This window comes from Polypterus senegalus, chromosome 10 (genome assembly GCF_016835505.1).
Source record: "Polypterus senegalus isolate Bchr_013 chromosome 10, ASM1683550v1, whole genome shotgun sequence".
NCBI lineage: Eukaryota > Metazoa > Chordata > Cladistia > Polypteriformes > Polypteridae > Polypterus > Polypterus senegalus.
The window spans coordinates 108660729-108683319 of NC_053163.1; the positions used below are offsets into that span (position 1 = coordinate 108660729).

Consider the following 22591-nt stretch of genomic DNA (forward strand, 5'->3'; position numbering starts at 1 on the left):
ATTGTGGCCAGGACTGTGACTGTTTTGGGGTTTGTGCACGTGACTGAGGTCTGAGTGACCATTGGCTGGGGTCTTAGTGACCAGTCTTTGTAAATAGTATAGTGTAAATAAACGTGTGATGTTTTAAACAACATGTCCGCCTGTCTGTGTCCGGGTCAACTTCCACAATATATATATATATATATATATAGTGGAAGTTCAGCCCCTGAGCACAGACAGACAGACACCAGATGTCCAAAAACACCCATATTTATTAGTCTTCTGTAATGTACAGCACCACACAATGCACAAACCAGCCAAATACTCAGTCCCTTCTTTCTCTTTCTCTCTCTCTCTTCTTCTCTTTCTGCCACCTCTACTCCTCCACACACAAGCTTTTCAGAAGTTGAGTGCATTCTGATGCACCCTACAAAAGTAAGTTATTTTTTTCTTGTGGATCCTCTTCTCACACCAAGTAATGCACAAACTTAACCGGACGCTCGCCTTTATGATGGGGTGCGCGCATCATCCTCCATCAGGCCTGACCTGGAGGTGGCCCCAACCTGTCACCGGCATCCCTCTGCGTGAACCTTTAGAAACCAAAGTAAAAATGACCACGAAAGCACACTCCGCAATTGAACGATTTAAACAACTAAGTGCTTTAACTTTTAATCCGCAAAAGTCGACTGTACCCAATTCTTAGGACTTTTTCACCTTTAAAGTGTTAATTAGTGGTTGACGAATTACCACACCCAGTATTGATTAAAGAATTCATAAAAAAAACAAACTATTGAAAAAGTTACTAAAGTGATCAAACAGAGCGTAATTAAATGAGTGCTTAAATCGTATGCGTTTCTGTACATCGTGTGCTTTGTTTGCTGCAAATGATCATTCCAAGTGTACTATTGTGATTATTCTGTGACTATTTTATATATGTTCTCTTCAATATATGTACTTATTTACATATACTTATATATTTAGATTATAAATGTTTTTTATATCTATAATTAAAATGTAATCAAAATGATTTATTTTTTTGTGTTTCTTAACATATTTTTTTCATCACTCAAAATGGCAGCTGTCCTGATCTGTGATTTTAGAAATTTGGCCACCCTGTGTACAGTCCATACTCATGCATGTACAAACATTTCATTTTTACCTGCTTGCATCATTGGAGAAACAGAGTAATGTAAAACTAGTAAAAATCATAATTTTAACTATAACTCATGCAAAACAATGTGCACCTACCTCCATCATTGTCTGTGTTGTCATCACACACCATTTCCATGACCACACTACAGCCAGGTCCACTCCAGCCAGCCTGGCAAACACAATGCCAGCCATTCTGGTCAAGCGTGCATCTTCCATTGGCATTGCATAATCCAGGACAGCCATCTGAGAAAAAAAAAAATATAATGAAACTGTAGGGAAGCTTAGATTTTAACATAGGATTTTGGCTCTGTTAATAGTAAACTTCAGATTGAATCACTCAGAATGTTACCTTAAAGTAGGTAAATTATTAAGTAAACTAACTGTTTTTATTCAGTTCTGCTTCTACTGAATGGAACACCCTCTTTAGGACAGGCCTTTTAATAAAGTAGTATGGTTTCAAAGCTTTACAGAACTGCAGCGCCTGGGCTTACAGCTAGCAGATGTACTCACTTGTAAACAGCTTTTGTCTTTATTGGATGAACCTGTTGTAATTCCTTTGTACGGTATCTGAGTCAGCTAGCAGGTGGAAGAACAAATGCAAGTTTGCCTAGAGTTCTTAGTCATCATACTACAAGAGATAAAGTTTATCCAAGTATGTGTAATGAGTAAGTGGTATTTCAAACAGGCCTATTTCATGTTGTGAAGATTGACTTGCCATACCACTCACATCATGGACATCGCTTTCCATGTACCCTAAGCGTTATTTCTACTGAGAATGTTATCTGAGATAATGAAAACCAGGATGTCTTGTTCAAATAACTCCTATCTTCTTGGTTTTTAAATTGATTGATGGTGCTCCTCTGGTGCCAGGATAGATCTCAGGTGTGGAATCAGATAAGACAGAGACCTGGGGCAGAAGACACAACCCAGCTTTATATTTGTTTTATCGAGTATATATCACTTCATGTTCATGAGAGATGTAGTCCTAATCTGTTTTAGCATGTGAATGTATTTGTAGTGTTATCACTTGTGTTATATTTCTAAGAAGTGTGGCTCGCGGCCAGGTCCCATGCCCGGCCAGGCCACTGTGATGATATGGAGCCTTCCAGTGTAACTGGTGGCTTATGGGGGGTGCAATGTGGTGTAGTGGGTCGACAGCTCATGTAAAGAGACGCTTTTTAAATAAATAATCACCGTACTCGCGGCTTAGAGAGGGGGTGTGGTAGTGTGGTTGAAGCGGTTCTTGGGGTGATTTGTGGTGTGGGTGTTTCTCACCAAAGTGCACAGGTGAGGGACTGTCCACATCGTAGTTGTTCCCGGGAACCATTGATTGCCATAGCTGCCACGTCCATTATAAAGTGAAGCCCGAGATGGTTAAGGAGAAGAAAGGAAAAAAAAAGAGAATGGAGGTTGTAGAGAAAAGCAGGAAGCAGTGAGAAGAGAGAGAAAGAGAAAGCCGGTACAGGAGAACAAGCGAGCGAGAGCAGCTGGGCAGGCAGCCTGGGTGTTTGGCCGACACCCAGGGAAGTAGTAGTTGTGGTCGCTGTCGCAAAGTTTACTATGAAGGGTGGGAGTGACCAGAAGGCGAAGGACTCTCCGCGAAAGGCAGCGGGAGTCGGAACTTGGGACATGGTGTCTCCAGCGTGTCTCCTTGGCCGTTAGGGGAATCCCAAGTCGCTGTTCGGTGGTGCCTACCAGAGCCAAGTATCGGAAAGGCGACCGACCAGTAGTCGAACAGAGAGAAGGCCAGCTGCAGGTATGGCGACTCTTCTGTTGAGTGGCCCAGACAGGGGAAGCAGGGGAGTCACATGTAAAAAGGCATCGGGCTTCTTGTTGGTTTATAAATGAATGCTTCCTGTGTTATATTTTAACCTCGTTTTTAAGAAGACTTTTTTCTATTGTTTTTAACCTCAATGTTTTACTTCTGTTTTTATTGGATTACTTATTTATTAAACTTTTGAAGCACTGCACTTATTTTGAACACTTTGTTTTTGTTGCTTGTTTTAAATAAAAGCACTTGACTCTTTTGCACCATCCCCTTGCTTTGTTGTTGCCTCACTGCTAAGCTCATCGGTGACATTACCGACGGTGATGGGTTCAAGGGCTACCGGACCGCAGATGGGAGCATGTAGCAAACCCGCATCGTCACAGACGCCCATTCTGCTTATGTTCTGGTGGAGCAGCCATGGACTCCTCAGTACCTCCCCTGTGATGCTTGGTGGCAGCCTTCCTGGTTGACGATGGCACCTCAGTTTCCCGCAGGGTTCCATGGGAGATGGAGTTCTGCACAACCCTGTGGGGATCTGGGGTGGCCGCCAGGGGGCGCAGCATGGATCGCTGAGCCCAGCTGGTCTAATCTTCGGTCCCACCCGGGAGTGCAATTGGAAGCAAGTGAGCAAGCACCGGGAGCACTTCCGGGAGGGCCATAAAAGGAACCAGCAACCACCACTCAGTGCCAGAATTTTGAGGAAGAGGACTAGGTTGCCTGAAAGGAGTGGTGGTGCCAGAGGAAGAGTGTGGTCTGTGACTTAAGTGCTTTGGGACTGTGTTGTGGCTGGAGGGTTCACGGGGAAGACGTGCCCTCCAGCTGAAGAAGAAAAATAAAAGTTTCGTGTTCCTTTTACATGTGACTCTGTGTGAGTCTGTGCCGGGTCGGCCACAATACAGTGTCCACATTCACAGAAGGTAAACAAGTGTTATTTAGTTCCTGCTAAGGCCTGATGATGTTCAAGTAGTTCCCTCTGTATTGCAAAGAATTTTATGGCATACTATAAGTGGAAATGTAACTGTAATTAATGAGAACTCAAGCCAGTACCAGGAGGCTATTAAGTAAAGCTAAGAGTTTGTTAAAAATAACAATATATAGAAAGTGACAGCACCTTGAACAAGGAAACGTGGAGCCAAATTATGAATCCAGACTCTTTCCCTTGTTCTTTATGTCATACTGTATACTGCAAGAGCATAATATTACTGAGTTGTGGCTCATAACAAGCTGAAAGCAAACTTTCAAGTAAATTTGTGTATTACAACTGTTGGCCCTTGGGTGTAGTTATCAATATTTAGCCAATAAAATCGGGCATTTGCAAGACACGGTATTGATATGGCAAAGTCTTTAGCTTTTTTCATCCTTTGCATATCTACATAAACATACATCATCAACAGATTAGCTATTAGATAAACAAACACGCTTGAAGGACTAAATTGTCAAATTCCTTATGTCAGTGGTTCCCATGCTCTGTCCTGTGGACTCAATGAGGCTGCAGGTTTTTGTTCCAACCAACTTCCATTTTTCATTGGACTCTTGGCCTAATGAAGTGAGTCATTATTTCCCAGTTTCTGTGTTTTGGAGTCAATGTAAAATATACAAACTAAGTTTGGTAGATTTTGATTAAAATGTACTAAGCAGTTACAGTATATGGAGAATATGTAGTTTTTTAAGTTAACATTCTTTTCAACCTAATTTTCATTCTGCTTTCCCAGGTGTTCTGGACTTTTAATTGATTATTTAGTAATTAGCGGGTCTGACGCTGACGTTGTTGCTGCTATCATCATCTTGGGTGTCTGCTATGCTGTTTGTTAATTGAAGGGAACAAACTACACCGGAAAAGGGGAAAAAAATAGGAAAACAACAAAAGAGAGTTAAGCATTTATAACTTTAGAAAAAAAAGAAATATTTCTAAATGTCTTAAATGTAAAAGCCATACTGTTGTTTTTCTGAATGCAGAATAAGAGAAGAATAAAAAAGACCAGCTAATTAAATGAGATCAGTTGTTATCAATTATTATCACCAATTGTGAATTTGGTTTGATCAAAAACCTGCAGCCACCGTGAGTCCCCAGGACTGGGTTTGGGAACCACTGCTGTATGTCCTTAGCACCAAGACCTTTAGAACTGTGGCCTTCAAACTTGCCACTTAATTTATGCCACAGACAGACTGAAGTTATAAGAACAATGAATTGAATTAAATGGTTTCCATAAATGGACTGATGGGTCTGCATTAATGTATGTACTTTGGTTATATAGTGGCTGACGTTGCCTATGATGTCAGCCTCAAGCTTTTCTCTTTAAACATTTTAAGATTTCTTTGTCTTCTGGGTGGAACAATGGAAGCTATTCTAACAGCAGTTTGGCTATTTTGCCATTTGCTTTATATAGTGCTATCCTTAAATATTGTGGCCCTGAATTCAAAACCAAACATTTCACAAAATAAAGACTATTGCATTTTATTTATTGCAATTTATATGTATAAAATATTATAAAAGAGGTTCTCAAGTTCAGACTTGGTGCATCCCAGTGATTGTATGTTTACAAGTTAGTGTGCCACTCTTAATTCTAACTGAGGTAATTGTTTAGATTTTTTTTTCTTATTTTTCATTTTATAGTGTTCTAGTATGATATTTACACTCACCTAAAGGATTATTAGGAACACCATACTAATACCGTGTTTGACCCCCTTTCGCCTTCAGAACTGCCTTAATTCTACGTGGCATTGATTCAACAAGGTGCTGAAAGCATTCTTTAGAAATGTTGGCCCATATTGATAAGATAGCATCTTGCAGTTGCTGGAGATTTGTGGGACGCACATCCAGGGCACGAACCTCCCGTTCCACCACATCCCAAAGATGCTCTATTGGGTTGAGATCTGGTGACTGTGGGGGCCATTTTAGTACAGTGAACTCATTGTCATGTTCAAGAAACCAATTTGAAATAATTCGAGCTTTGTGACATGGTGCATTATCCTGCTGGAAGTAGCCATCAGAGGATGGGTACATGGTGGTCATGAAGGGATGCACATGGTCAGAAACAATGCTCAGGTAGCCTGTGGCATTTAAACGATGCCCAATTGGCACTAAGGGGCCTAAAGTGTGCCAAGAAAACATCCCCCACACCATTACACCACCACCACCAGCCTGCACAGTGGTAACAAGGCATGATGGATCCACGTTCTCATTCTGTTTACGCCAAATTCTGACTCTACCATTTGAATGTCTCAACAGAAATCGAGACTCGTCAGACCAGGCAACATTTTTCCAGTCTTCAACTGTCCAATTTTGGTGAGCTCGTGCAAATTGTAGCCTCTTTTTCCTATTTGTAGTGGAGATGAGTGGTACCCGGTGGGGTCTTCTGCTGTTGTAGCCCATCCGCCTCAAGGTTGTGCGTGTTGTGGCTTCACAAATGCTTTGCTGCATACCTCGGTTGTAACGAGTGGTTATTTCAGTCAAAGTTGCTCTTCTATCAGCTTGAATAAGTCGGCCCATTCTCCTCTGACCTCTAGCATCAACAAGGCATTTTTGCCCACAGGACTGCCGCATACTGGATGTTTTTCTCTTTTCACACCATTCTTTGTAAACCCTAGAAATGGTTGTGCATGAAAATCCCAGTAACTGAGCAGATTGTGAAATACTCAGACCGGCCCGTCTGGCACCAAAAACCATGCCACGCTCAAAATTGCTTAAATCACCTTTCTTTCCCATTCTGACATTCAGTTTGGAGTTCAGGAGATTGTCTTGACCAGGACCACACCCCTAAATGCAGTGAAGCAACTGCCATGTGATTGGTTGATTAGATAATTGCATTAATGAGAAACTGAACAGGTGTTCCTAATAATCCTTTAGGTGAGTGTATATTTAGATGAAACTCAGAAATTTACATTTTCCTGCCATAGATTTGAATGTGTAGCTTTCTTTTACCATTGTCTTTTTAATGTACCATTTTTTTCTGTGGACTTTTCTCCCTTAGTTGTATACAAATACTGACAAGTAGTGTTGAGCAGTATGGCAGTGTCATATCTACTTGAGTGATAGTTACTAAGAAAAGGCCTAAATCAGTGGTTCTCAGTTTGAATGCTTGATGTACACTATGGGTGTGGGAAATTCATCCCAGCCAATGTCTCCTTTAACTGGCCTCCTACCTTCATTAAGCACGATGTTATTAAACAAGGAAGAATTGAAATAAGGAAAATATAAAAGCGGGCGGCACGGTGGCGCAGTGGTAGCGCTGCTGCCTCGCAGTTAGGGGACCCGGGTTCGCTTCCCGGGTCCTCCCTGCGTGAGTTTGCATGTTCTCCCCATGTCTGCGTGGGTTTCCTCCGGGCGCTCCGGTTTCCTCCCACAATCCAAAGACATGCAGGTTAGGTGGATTGGCGATTCTAAATTGGCCCTAGTGGGTGTGTTTGTGTGTGTCCTGTGGTGGGTTGGCACCCTGCCCAGGATTGGTTCCTGTGTTGGCTGGGATTGGCTCCAGCAGACCCCCGTGACCCTGTATTCGGATTCAGCGGGTTAGAAAATGGATGGATGGATGGATGGATGGATGGAAAATATAAAAGCTAAGATCACTGTTGAAATTGAAATACCTGTAAAGTCTTTGTACAGTCACTGGTGCTGTCAGGCAGCACACTCATTAGCTGTCAAAGTGCCACAAGATCACAAAACTTTAGAAATGGAAAACTGTATTGAAATGTCTAACATGCTGGTACATAATTTGTCATTTTTTTGCTGTTTTTCTGATGTTCTAGTTAAGTCATCATTAGCAAACAAGTTCATTTGATGTTGCTGTAGCTGCTAGCATTCAGTCTGACTGGCCCTGTGTCTGCATCACTTGTGAGCTTTTGGATACAACAAACTCCACAGAAACAAGAAAATGGTAAAAAAGGTACACATTTAAAGTTATGGAAAGAAGTACCTGAATTTGTCCTAAAAGCTTTTAAAATGTCTTCCTAATTGGTAATGATTTTGATGTGGGGTTCTATTTGTAGTTAAGGCAAGTTTAATTAGTCTTTGCTTACTTATAATGTCTAGAACATTTTTCTTAACCTAGTCTTGTAACACTTGTTTCAAAACAGACCTCTAACTGATGTTGACTCAATTATGCTAACATTATTTGCAAGTTGCTTTGGATAAAAATGTCTGCTGTGATAGATGGCCGGGGATCTTGCCCCTCCGGGAATCCTGAAAAAGTAGGGGACCTGAAGAGGGGCAATTTCCACCCCGGGAACCAAGATGGCAGCTCTCCAGGATTGCATGGGAACCGTGGAGCTGGGAAGCTCAACACTGTGGGGACCATGGCCACCGCCAGGGGGCGCCAGGATTGTTCCAGAGCCATGGACTGCAGCACTTCCGCCACACCAGGAATTGCTGTCAGAACAGGAACCAGGTATACCCAGACTGCTTCTGGGTGCCCATGCACCCATGGAGCCGGAGTCAGATGGCAGAGGACAGAGCTTGCGAGAGAGGAATGGAGGCGGCAGAAGTAAAAAGAGAAAGAAAGTAAATGACTGGGTATCAGTGAGCATTATTCGTGTTGGTTTGTGCACTGAGTGTGCTGTTTAGGACTCTGCATTGTGCTGTGCAGGGGTAGAAGGAACAAAATAAAAGCGTGTGTTTTGGGACTTTAAGTCCATGTCTGTCTTTGTGTTCCGGGCGTCCTTTACACTGCTAAATAAAAAAATACAATACAATAAATACAATAGCATACTATTCTGAGTGCAAAATGAAAGAAGAAACAAGGTCAATTTTTTAAACAATTATATAAATCAGAAGTAAGAGGGGCTCATTACAGGGTGGAATGTGAACCTGCTGGAAGTGAACATGAAGACCACTGGGATTTTTTGTTCTATCTTCTTTTGAAGACCTCTACAATTTTTTTTTGTCCCATCTCCTTTTTTCCAAAGAATAAAGTATTAGTGGGACCTGCTACAATACAATCAGTTTGTTTGACTGTCTCTTTTGATTCAGGTATTGTGTGTATTATTAACTATGCCCAAATAAGGACCGTGAATATGTAGTGTCGCATTTAACCATTTCTTATCGCTCTGGTGGGTGGCATAGTTATCACTGCTGCAGCCTTGAGACTCCAAATGACAGGTTTTGAGTCATGACTTTGTTTGTGAAGTTTCCTCTCACATATTGGTGATGTGCATGCTGTGTTAATTGGTGACTTTAAATGAGTCCAGTGAGGATGTACTGTATATGTGCATGAGTGTGAGTGTCCTATGTTGTACTCCTAAACCAAGTTCAAAACAAGAAAACTGCCAGTAAAGGAAGGGTAATTAATCTGAATATTGAGAAAAGCAAATATTTTGATCAACAAGAGCAAAGTCAAGAATTCCGAAGATCCTAAAAAGGTAGCAAACCACTTGTATACTTAGCATGAACTCAACAGCAGATGTAAGAGCCAATCTTAGAAAGCTGAAGTTCTGAGTTAAACTCATAATAATGTTTGCTTAATTTGAATAGAACATAAATTTCTTTCGTAGTCATAACTTGTGGTATAGTCTTTTCCCCCTATAAGTTAGCAAGAGATTGCTAACTGTAACCGTAACTGAGAAACAGTGTGATAATAAGCTTAGTTGTTGTTTAGAACATGTCCCAGTACATAGGGACTTAAAAGACTTATTTTAAACGTAGAAATGGGATAAGCATACAGTTTTCTGACCGTTTTGAAATGGTTCAGAAATGTTAAGTAAATAGTAACGATTTGAAATGTAACAACAACAACAACAACATTTATTTATATAGCACATTTTCATACAAACAGTAGCTCAAAGTGCTTTACATATTAAAGAATAGAAAAATGAAAGACATAATTATAAAACAAAATAAATCAACATTAACATCGAATAAGAGTAAGGTTCAATGGCCAGGGGGGACAGAAAAAACAAAAAAAACTCCAGACGGCTGGAGAAAAAATGGGTGTTTGACTTTCTCACCTTATGTGCCCGTGGGGCATTGAAGATAAGCTTTGAGCACCTTTCACCCTGACGTTTAGTGCATTTTAATTTAAACTAAATGTTTAATCAGCACGTAAGATGATGTTGGACCAGTTGCTCGGCTTTGCTAGTACCAGTCATGGTAATATTATACGGTTTCAGCTTCTTATTTAGATTAATGTATGTTTCATTTACCACCTTGTAATCCAAAATTGATTTGAAATGTAACAAGTTTAAGCTTCCTTTTTTTGCTATTTTAATTTCCTATTTTTGTGTGAACTGTTTTACTTCAAAACTTAACTAAACTTTCAAAAACGAAGATATTTTGTCTATGGAATCATTTCTGCGAGTCAGGCTTTTGTTGAATCCCATTTTTTGAGTTGAAGCTGCTGAACTTTGGTAATTTTGGGAAACGCAGCTACAACAGAAATGACGGATGGAAAACGCTGGTCCCTCTTCAGCACCTCAACTATTAAAACAAGATTAGAAGGTGGTGAAATTACAGAGTCAAGCCAACAATGTTCTTAAATAAAGTATTACAGACAGGTGAGGAAAAAGCAATGACGACGTGAATGTGTACAGAAAAGAATAAACTGCAGGTGACACAAACCTCGCCACATCTTCTGTGAACAATCATGGATGTAGTCCAGTGGCCTAAGCATACATTTCTTCAGTTTGTCATCAATTGTTTGTGCTGCCACAGTATCACGGTTAGGAGCACGCACTGATACAGTGCACTGCCGCACCCACCACACAACTAACCAACTCAGGATCCAGATTAGGACCCGAGTGCAGCCATGCAACGGGTGATACTTCAGCACCACACTAGATCAGATGGAGTGGAACAGTGTGAGGTTTTTTTTTTATGGTGGCTGGAGTGCCAGTTCTGCCACCAACCCCCAAGTTGTTCCCTGCAGGTTGGAGGGCCTACATGCAGGGATGGATACAGACTAACGTCATACCCAGGACAAAGCAATTGCGGGTTAAGGGCCTTGCTTAAGGGCCCAACAGAGCAGAGACCCTTTTGGCATTTTACGGGATTTGAACCGATTGCCAGTGCAGATCCCTAGCCTCAGAGCCACCACTCCACCCACCTACCACAATATGTCACATACTATATATTTTGAAGTTTGTTCATGAACAATCTATTTAATAATCATCTAATGCCAACACTGAGCCACAATAGTTAGTTAAAAATTGATAAACGCACAGTGACTTGCAGCTCTAAGAGAGAGAGAACGCCATGACTTATTTTCAACATGTTGACATAAGGGAAAATATTAGTTCTCCCATGGCTCACTAAACTCTCACATTTCCTCTGTGCATTGCCTCTGACAGTGAGCCAATAGGGTGTTTATTTCAGTTGACCATTCAAGTATGGCTAACCAGTACTCTTGTGTGACTTTGCTTTGTTTTTGTTGTAACACATTGTTATGGATACCATAAACTATGCTTATAGCATGCATAATTACCCCTTTCATTTTGGTGGGATTAGCAGCAGGCACATAAAACAACAAAATGCAATAATTAAAAAATTATTAAAAAAAAAAAGCAGATATGCCACAGTATTGCTATGTACATATTTTATATTAAAGCCTCACTGGCTGATATTTTTACTACAGTTACTAATATCATATAATAATGCAGTGTTACCAAAAATGTCAGTACAATGCACAGTTCATAGGTTTACAATAAAAGTTCCAATACTGTGTGTTATTTTCAAAGTATGCACTACAGTCTGGATCATTTATTGGCTATCAAATTAGATTATCACTGCTAATTTACTAGCACTGCCTGTGAACTCTTATTAATCAAGTTTTGTTGCTCTGTCAATGTTTCCAGAAACATTTGTAATTAATATTCTGTGACTGAAAATGTTTATTTGTAATTTAAATTCATAAGACACAGTTGATTAGACTTTCACAGCTGTGTGATATCAGTAAAATATGATTGCTTATTGAAACCAAAATATTATAGAAGAAACCAATTTTTCTCACTTGGCTGTTTTTTAAATTATTTCACTTTATATCCTCTTGGACATAATGGGGCTGCAGTAGTCAGAACTGCTGCTTCAAAGATCCATGGACCTGAGCTCTGCATGTATAAAGTCTGATTGTGGTACTCCTTAGAGTGCCCTATCAAACCTAAAGACATGAATGTTGGATTAGATGGACAATTTAAACTGTCCCACTGTAAGTAAATGGGCCTTGTAATGGAATGGGGTCTCATTCTGGACTGGTGCTTGCCTTGTGCCTGATGCTAATAGGACTGGCTTCTCTTGACCCACTAAAGGGAAGCAGAAGGTTAAAAATAGATATATAGGTTTTGTGCTCATATTTTGATGTAAGGTATAGCAGAGTAGCATTGGTTGATGCTGCTACCCCACAGCTTCACAGATATATATTAGGTTATAGTTTACTGTTTAGGTGGATTTTGCAAATTCTCCCCATGATTACTCAGATTATCTCTCAGGTATTCCAGTGTTCTCCCATACCTCTAAGATTGATACATTAGGTTAATTAGCATCTCTGGCATAAGGGAGGCATGAGTGTGAACAAATGTACCATCTTATGGGCAACCATTTTGACCAGGGATGAAGTAGTGCTAAAGAGATAGCCCCTTGAACATGTAATGGGCAAGACAGGTTCAAATGATAAAAGAACACACAAATGCTTTCATACATGGGATGCACTCATTACATCTGGCTTAAGCTTTCTATTTACTACATATTATACTTTGCAAAAGCTTCCAAACATCTTCCAATATCAGGCACTCATTCCTTCCTGCTAAAATACAGGAAACAGTTTTGCTACTGTAAAATTTTCTGGCTGATTCATTGTACTGTATACCTCAACATGTATGAAAACTCACTAGCTGCAACATGATGATTCTAACATAACATACCTTATTCTTAAACGTACTTAATCCAATTCGGGATCATGAAGGCTGAAACTTGTCTAGCAATAATAAGGTACAAGGCAGGAAACAGCCCTGGACAGAGCTCCATTCCATCATGTTTCTGACCTGACATTTTTTTTTTGCAAACAGGTGACTTTTCGCTATTTTATACTGACTAATATTAAGAGTTTCACTTCAGAATTTGCTGTGCAAGAAATATTAAGATTTACAGCAGAAGATGTTGAATTGTACCAAAGCATGTTGCTTCACATTTTCATTTTAAGGGAGGCCACAAAATTCTTATTTCTTTAAAAAAATATTAAGATATTGTTGTAGCTTATTCATTTTAATATCATATAGTATTTTCACAGCTAAATAAACACTGCCTGAATATCTAGCTTTAAAAATAATTTTCTTGTGTGGTGTGGGACTTTCACTTAGTAATGTAAATGCTGCTTAATTAACACATTAGAAAATTTAATTAGTACTAGACGTGAGAGAAAGTGTGTAACATTTTAAAACACTAAAACAAAAACTAATTCTAAATTAGATATACCCTGTACCTGGGTTAATTTTGACAAAGAGACATGCTGAAACTACATAACTATTTTAAAATGCCATATAAATTATAGCTTTTCCTTGGGGGACACAGCTATTACCACTCTCTGCATGTCATTGTATTTGGTTACCTCTTTTTCTGATATTTTCATTTAGGCCTAACTACAGGTGCTCTCTTCTGACTCCATTCATAGTAGGTACAGTATGCCTGTGACACTGCAATTACCCTTCAGATGGCAGTCCCACAGATGGCTATTTTCTTACTATAATCAAATTCATTTAGAATCATCATCTGCAAGAGTCAGTGAAGCATTCAATTCCACCCACACTGCTTTACTATGAAAAACACCTCGTATGACTGCCTCAACATTTCAGCAATTCAACATGCAGTAAGAGTAGACTGCTTTAGGTTAAAGTCTTCTTCTAGAAGAACAAAAGAAGTGTTTTGACATGAACAAACTATTCAGACCAATATTGTTAATCATTTACTAGTCACTTACTAGCCACTTGAATTTCTCCAAGGTAGTTATTTCATAACACCACTTAATAACTTGTTCCATCTACCTCTCACTGAAGGTACACTTCTGATTATTTGCAAAAAATGCCTACCTGGGGCGGCACGGTGGCGCAGTTAGGAGACCCAGGTTCGCTTCCTGGGTCCTCCCTACGTGGAGTTTGCATGTTCTCCCCGTGTCTGCGTGGGTTTCCTCCGGGCACTCCGGTTTCCTCCCACAATCCAAAGACATGCAGGTTAGGTGGTTTGGCGATTCTAAATTGGCCCGTTTGTGTGTGTCCTATGGTGGGTTGGCACCCTGCCCGGGATTGGATTCCTGCCTTGTGCCCTGTGTTGGCTGGGATTGGCTCCAGCGGACCCCTGTGACCCTGTGTTTGGATTCAGCGGGTTGGAAAATGGATGGATGGATGCCTACCTGCTCATATTGAAGAATGTTAAAGTAATTACTGGAATCCACCTTGGTCATGCCAATCATAATTAAAATACTTGTCTTTCTTCCTAGGTTAAATGATTCATCCTTAGAATGTTTATAATAGTAGCTCTTAACTGGACAACATTTCTCTGTTATCTCTTTCTTGTAATCTGAAGAACAAGCTAGACACAGGATTGTAGGCATGGGAGTACTGCTTTCTGTATATCTGTCAGGAGTTCACTAGGACTCCCAAGTCTTTCTTCTAAGTCTCCTCCAGACACAACAATCCATTTACTGAAGCTCATTAAGGTTATGATTATGAAGAACTGAAGACCAGCAGCATGCGACAGAAAGAAAAAACATTTCTGGATGGAGTTCTATGTTACTGTAGGGTATGCATCCACACTTACACTGGAATTATTCAGAACACCAAAATTCAGGTTTTATGGATATAAAAACTTGTACAGAGACAGGAACAGCATGATTTCAACATGTAGCCAGTGTTGAAGTGACAGATTGAACCAAGGACTTTGAGGTATGATGTAGTATGACTAACCAGTGTATCACCATTCTGTTCAACTCTATATACCTACATTGGTAATTATAGTCTACATTTTTGCTTACTATGTGCAAGGATATACATTGATGTATTTTATATTTCATATGATGCACATCTGTTTTGCCAACATCCATGATCTGAGACGAAAACTGGACTTCTTTGGTGCTGTGTCTCCAGAGAATCCTTGGGTACTGCTAATTTGACTTTCTGTTGAATCAGCGGTTGCTAATGGAGTCCTGACTGAGGCACATTTCCTGCATTGTGAGGGATCATCGGTTACAGCACTATGGCAATGTGGTATGATTCCCCGAGGGTGATCTGGCTCATAAGATCCTTATTGTTGAGGACCTGACTGGCTGGACCAAGGGGATGCCGACGTAACAGTTTAGATGGTCATTTCGGGATGGTGGGACTGGACCATGTGTCTGTCTGCTGCCAATCTGGATCTCAAGCTGTATCATCATGTGGTGGGTGCACCAAGGTGCTGTACAGTGCAGGCTCCCCACCCTGACCTGATCTGACCTGTAGAATTACTGGTACTGGATGTAGCATTGCATCAAATTCAGATTAAAGTAACTTGCTAGCCTAAATTATTTAATGTACATCCAAAGATCAGATCTCCTATCTTGTGTCCTATAGCACTCAGTCCATTTAAAGTGTCTTCAACAATAACCCATGGCCTTGCTTACCTCAATTCTGTACCTCTGAGCATACTGATGTCCTGAAATTCTACCTCATATACTTGGATGACACGCATTTTTAAAGTCAGTGTAAGTAATATTCTACACTCAATTATACTGGAATTCTTTTCTTGCTTCATTATAAAACTACACATCTCCCCAGGGTAAACCCTTGTTGACATTCCAATATTACATCTGTACTGAATACTTATTTTTATATTTTTCTTTTATGATTACTGCAGTGTGATACAGTGAAGCTAACTGACATCTAGTTATCAGACAATGAGTCATTCCCAATGGTATTTAAGATCAAGGAGTTGTGTCTTAGCCAAACATTAAATGAAAATGAAGGAAAAACTCAATTGCACAAAAGAATTTTAGAAATTATTTCTGCTTTTTGACTCTTTGGTCTTATGACTATAATTATTGCTTTGCCACAACGGATGGATGAACACTCTCAAAAATATTGGTTCTTTCATGGCATTTTATGGTTTGGTTCTTTACTGGGACGTGTAGTTCCTCATAGAAAAATTGCTTGACCAAGCACCATTTTATTCTGAGAAGGGTTCTTTGCATATGAAGTTGGTTCTTTGTGCTTTTAAAAACTTCTTAATATTTAGAAGGAACCTGCAATCTTTAATGTATGGTAGGCCACCTAGCATGACACTAACAGATTAAGATAAACCTGCAGTTGGCCTGTGTTGTTATATGCAGGAAGAGCCCTTTTAAAATCGCGACCCATGGGTATTCTGTTTATTGTTATTTATTGTAAGGAGCCTGTTACAGATCTAAATAATTATGTTTATTTCTGGAGCCTTCATGTGGATGGGTCTATTGGGAGTCAAAAATGGTTCCCCTATGGCATTGATCTGAAGAACCACTCCGGCACCTTTATTTTTAAGAGTGAATGTGTAATGTCTACAGTATATGTGCTATCCCAGCCAAATCAGTAAAGCTGAGAACCTGGAATGTGGTGGTGGTGGTGGTGGTGGGTAGAGGTACGACTTTCAGAAGAAGGCTTTGTAAAATTGAAGTTGCACATTTCTAGGTCTTAAGGGGGCTAAACAAAATTTAGTCCAAAACTGTCAATGTACATCAGATGCTTTTTGTGATCGTGAAATGTAAAGGAGGGACTCCCAAAGTCAAACAAAAAACAAAACTCTGTGTATGGAATGAAAATAATTAAGAAAAATCTAACATTTACAGCTAAAATAAAGTATTTATTGTGGGAGAATGCTCTGATTAAAAAAAAAATGTACACTGTAATAAAAAAAGTATGTTTGCCCAACCTGATGATTGCTAATTGCGAAGTTTTGTATTTTTTTCTTCTCTTAATTACGGTTCAGCTCTTGCTGTTAATAATATTTATAACATGACAATCTGATGCCAAAATTTCCTGTTTATTTTAAAACCCAGAACTGGCTGCTCACTAATTCCTTGTGTATATTTTATGGGCCTATTGTTTTTTTCACACATGTACTGTATCTGTCTGTGCCCTGTGTTTTGATTATTGCCTTTCAAGTGTTCTCTGTTTCATGTTTTTTTTTATCTTTGGAAACAAAAACATTAAAAGCATTTTGTAATTATCCCTGAATAGATCATTATGCATAATCTAGAGTCTGATGGAAAAATGGCCATGAGAGCTACATGAGAACAATCCTGATGAATCTGCGTGGGCAGAGTGGTGGCTTAGAGGCTAGGGACTGGCAATTGGAAGTTTGCCGGTTCGAATCCCATAAACACCAAAAGTGACTCTGCTTCATTGGGCCCTTGAGCAAGGTCCTTAACTTGCAATTGCTCTGTCCTGGGTATGACGCTAATCTGCATCTAGCCCTGCATGTTGGATGCAGAGAAAAACCTGGGGTTTGGTGGCAGGATTGACACTCCAGCCACCATAAAAAAGCTCACACTGTTCCATTCCATCTGAACTAATTTGGTGCTGAGGTGTCACCCGTCATATGGCTGCACTTGGGTCCTAATCTGGGATCGTGAGTTGGTTTGTAATGTGGTGGGTTTGACAATGCACTGTATCAGCACATGCTCCTATCCTCTAGTCTAAGTGACTTCTGAAATAATATGTGGGATGCACTCCAACGTCTAATCCGTACTTCACTCACTTTTGCCCAAGTATACAGAAAAGAAAATGTGAATGTAATCACAAGATTGTAGGTTAAGATGGCACTCTTACGTTTCAAAACTGCTTCTGAAATGTGTTTTGTATCCCTTTTGAAAAAGTACTAGGTATGAAAAACAAAATTTGCAGCAGTTTCATTTCTCTTAGACCACTGAAAGGTCACTAATCTGTTCATTCAAATGATCACTGAAGTAATTCACCACAAAATTAAAGAATATTCCAGTTAAATTGTGTTAAACTGCTGTGAAAAGTAAGCTTCTTCTTGCAGTACTTTAGACAACAAGACATCTAATCAATTCAAGATTGTAAAGCGCTCTAGAACATGGTGAAGACAACACAGAACATTACCAGCACCCAGATTCCATCTGTTCAGGACATTCACAACACTCACTGCCTTAGAAAGACAAACAGTATAACAAAGGACCTCCACCATCCTGCACGGCTGCTTTTCTTACTCCTACCTTCTAGCTAACAGTACAGGATCTCTATCACTTGCACCAGTAGATTCAAGGACAGTTTCTATCCATAAATCATAACTTTACTGAATAGCCAATTATACCACATAATTAACAAACAAAAATTTCACAGTACCGTATGCACTATTCAGGTACAGATAACATTAACAATAAACTTGAACATGAAAAAAGCTTACCCTTAACGACAACATCCCAGTAGTGAGCAGCTGAAAAAACAGAAAACATAAGGATTTTTACATTAAATGAAATACCAGAGACAATAAAAGTGGCTTCACACAGAAAATATACCCAAATGTTCAATCCGAAGCTTGAAAAGCTACCCAAGAACCTGACTGAAATTTTTATTGCTGGAGATATGGGAAATCTATTCATGTTATCAATCTAGCCACTGTGTTCCTATATTTAAGATATGCAATTTTTCTTTCTAGAAACTGTGTTTGGATCACAAGGTTCAGGTGAAGTGTAATGATGTTATTTGACCCTTCTTTGAGTTCAAAAAAATTAAACAGGTTCTAGCAATGCCGATTGGGATGAATTGACCGTTGGGACTAACAGAGATCTCTGTGCTCTTGGACCATAAACTGTAAGATGGCAAATGAAAGAGAGGAATTGGAGTGTAGACATCATGATTGGCTTTCACTGCATGCCCTTCTCTACCCTAACTAACTAATTGATGCAAAAAAGAGCAAATCATATAATACAGGAGAGCAGAGAGATGGAGAAAATACATTTCAAAAAATTGAAAGGGGAAGAGGAAAACGTATGAGGGCAGAAACAATAAGTGGGGAAACTACTCCAGTAGAAGGCAGTTACATGTAAGAAAATTAGTTCTTCACTTAGCAAGGGGCTGCAGCAGAAATGAACATCTCAGCATCCTGTGCACTATGAGTACCTATGACATTAGTCATAGGTGTGCAAACTAAGAAAGTCCATTGTAATACTCAGAATAACTTAATATTTTAAATGATTGATTAATAATCAGAGACTGCAGTGATGAAGGATAAATTGAAAGTTTAGGAATATGGGGTTCAAGTCTGGTGTTAACAAGTTGATATTCAAGTAAATACTTTTCCTTGCTTTTATTTCCTCAATTTTAGTGTAGCCAATGTCCTAAACAGTTTCTATTATTTTATTAGGATGAACTAGAGAGAGAGGAATGCAGTATCAGAGAGAAAGAGAACATTATGGAATTCATTGGACTGAGTCTGTTACAAAAAAGTGGACAAGCGTCATCACTCCTCACAATCTAAAGCTCTAATGGTCTCTCACAACAGTGAGGTTTTCGTTTAAGCTGTTTGCCAGCCAACGTTCTCCAGGCTGATTGGAGGACTCTTACTTACATTTCTGTACCCTTCTATAGAGAAGCTGCCTTGGAGATATAGTACCTTTAAGACTCAGAAGACCACAGAGATACAGAAACACTAAGAGCCACTGGAAGAATCTCAATTTTAAGAACCTTGTAGTTGTAGAAATACAAATGATTTGTGGATATGGCCCAGAAGGTACCGTGAGATGAAATTCAAAGGCTACCAATACCTGGGAAACTTTTAGCCTTGAGTAAGAATGTGAGAGGGAATAAAGAAAGAAGAGATATTGAAAAGACGTGAACAGCCATGCTATCCATATAGAAAGAGGGAAAAAATATTTAGGATGACCTACGGCTGGGCAATAGATTCAATGTTGATTTGATATTTATGAAAAATCAATATGCAAAACCAATGTTCACTACGTTTATTTGCTTTCCCATAAATTCATCTGAACACTAAAAACATGGACAAAATCCTCACTGCTTTTTCTATACCTGACTATTTCGGATTCATCCATGTTGTCTTGTGGTAGTGGTGGTGGAGGTGAGAGTGGAGTGAAGATCCTAACAGGAAAGGTTTAACACTGGTATTTTTAGGTTTGCTTGAATGACAAGGAATTAAGTACAACATCAAAAGATAAAACACTAAATTACATATGAAAAGGCCATCCTGCTATGTGCTGCACTTGCAATGTGTCCATCTGCCTCCCTGGAAAAACAGGTGACTGCTAAACAAAGTCTCATAAAACGTTTGTTGTTTCGTTGCACTCCATATGAACTGACAAGCAGCAGGCTGATGGAGATCACAGCTGCAGTGATACCATATTAGGAAACACAGCTTCATCTACTTCAATGAAAAATATTCATATATTGTTATTTGTCAAAAAACTACACCGAACACTAATTCAAACCAGAAGCGTTACATCCATGCAGTGTGAGTGCTCATCCATGCATTTCACACCATTGTATCAATATAGTGAAATCTTTTTAGCAGGAATAAAGACAGCAGCCATCATAGTTTCTGTTTGTGTGAATTACTCAATGTACATGTATCAATTAAGGGGAGAAATTGCATTATTGGTCATTTTTATGTTTGTTGTAAGTTTGCATTTTTGATTAGCAAGCAAACGTATCTTCCAAATTATAATAATAGAATATCAACTTTACAACAAGGAGACTGGGGTTTACGTCCTTTGGCTCTGTAACAGGCTCCAGCTTCCCCGTGATTGTGCCCTGGATAAAAAACTTAGGACGATGGATGGATGGAATATGCATGTGTGATTTTATAATACTAAATTTTAGTGTAGCCAATGTCCTAAACAGTTTCTTTTATTTTATTAGGATGCACTCTTTCAGAAACATTTTGAGTAGAGTTAATATTAATTAGCAAGCAGGAAATTAAAATATAGTTGGGACTTAACCCATGTTTTTCACCCTCATGCATTCTTAACGTTTTGTCAAATTTCAGATCTCCACAGCTCATCGGGTTAGGGACAGGAGAATAAAGTATCTGCAGGAGTATCAGAAGAGAGTTGGGGCGGACAGCATCTTCACAGCCTTCGCTTATATGTCTGTCGCTATACTGTGCTGCCTCACAGTTGGGAATATTATGTGTACAGTATATTCACTGAAGGAGAATGCATTAATAATTGATGTCTGATTATTTGTCTTGGGCCAATATGAACAAACATCCAGAAACAATTTTAGATTCCAATTCATTCCATCTTGCAGATGTAATTCTGGCTGACATAAAAAATAGACAGTTGAAGGACCACAGTGGCAACCCTCTTGAACAGCAATGCTATGACTCAAGCACAATTTCTGAATTTGCTGTTGCTATTAGAGGGAAATAATTAAAACCTCAGAGAGTAGAAAATAGAATTTCATAGCTTCATTACAACCAGGAGACTAAACACTTGGGCCCTCTTTAATAAACATCTGTGGTGAAAGTTGCATCCTACCACCTCTTAAAGACAACAGAGTGTTACCCGAGGATGGGTGGACAATTTCAAAGTCATAAGATCTTAAAATGTACGATTGCTAATAAACCAGTTCAGAACAATACTTTAAAAAGGCCAAAAAGCTCATTTTTCAGATCATAAACAAGTTTAGAAAACCTTTAAAAGGCTAATTTCACAGATGAAAATTGAGATTTTTGATGCCTGAATAAGCACCACAGTGATAATCAAAGTATTGATGTTCTGCTATAATCAAAGCAGAATGGACACTTTGAAGAGCAGTATGGGGTCGAGTTCTTGTCTTCTTCAAGAAACACCCAGGATAAGTCTTAACATAAATTGATCACTTTTTTTTAATAAACTTAATTCATTTGCATACATCAATGATTATGAAAAAGCACAGTGCTTAGTCAGTGCCAGTTCATAATTGTGTACTGTACACACGCACACTATGGGATGTGCAAATCATGTGGAGCCCAAATGAAACACTCAGGCTCTTGCAGCTCTCTTTGCTAATACAGTACAAAAGTATAAGAGAATGCCAGCTCATGTGATTGGGTCGTTGTGTTTATTACATCTGCAAAAACACAATACGGGTATTTAGAATTACAAAAATAAGGACAGGTTATATTGCTCTGATGTGAAAAAATAATAGCTCAATCATTTTCATGTGTTTTTGGTTTACAATATTATGACTTTTTCCTAAATTGCTTTTGTATTGTTTGGAAAACATTAAATTAAAAAGCACATTTTATATTTTGTGACTAAAGAAAAGCCACAGAATATATAAAAAACAGCTGAACTTCCATCAATTGAATTAAATTTTTTTGTGTTTGTAAATGTAATTAAGAAAAAAATAGGGAGAAAGGCATTCACAACACATGTATGAAATTAAGCATAACAGCTAATGATACTTCAGCTTATGTGCAAGGAATTCAAATTCATCGACTGACTTAGGTGCACGTTCATGACAGATTACAACTTCCTTTCACTACTTAAGACAGGATTGCACAGATTTTTCTTTGTAAGCTGGCCAACTGTTTACGAGGTGACCCCTTGCATTTTCAACCATTCCAAGGAATCTGTGTTTCTGTCTGTATTTGTAGTCTTCAAGAGAATGTTTTGATTGCTTCTCTGAGTGAAAAGCTTGGTCCTGGTGTTTAAGCCTTTTGGAAATAGCTCGTAAAGAATACTTGTGGCAGTCAACATCCACCACTGGTGATACAGTCTGGAATCAATGGACCACCAGAGACAGTGT

General features: G+C 39.1%; 1 protein-coding gene across 2 annotated transcripts in view; it reads right to left on the reverse strand.

The window, feature by feature from the left end:
- The window catches only part of tenm1 (teneurin transmembrane protein 1), an 844835-nt gene that overhangs the window by 126937 nt on the left and 695307 nt on the right, over positions 1 to 22591 (reverse strand). For both annotated transcript variants that reach the window (XM_039766316.1, XM_039766314.1), the window contains 2 exons: positions 18246 to 18275; positions 1228 to 1374 (listed from right to left, as the gene is read on the reverse strand). In XM_039766316.1, the coding sequence (XP_039622250.1) occupies positions 1228 to 1374; positions 18246 to 18275 (177 nt within the window). The remainder of the gene's footprint in view (positions 1 to 1227; positions 1375 to 18245; positions 18276 to 22591) is intronic.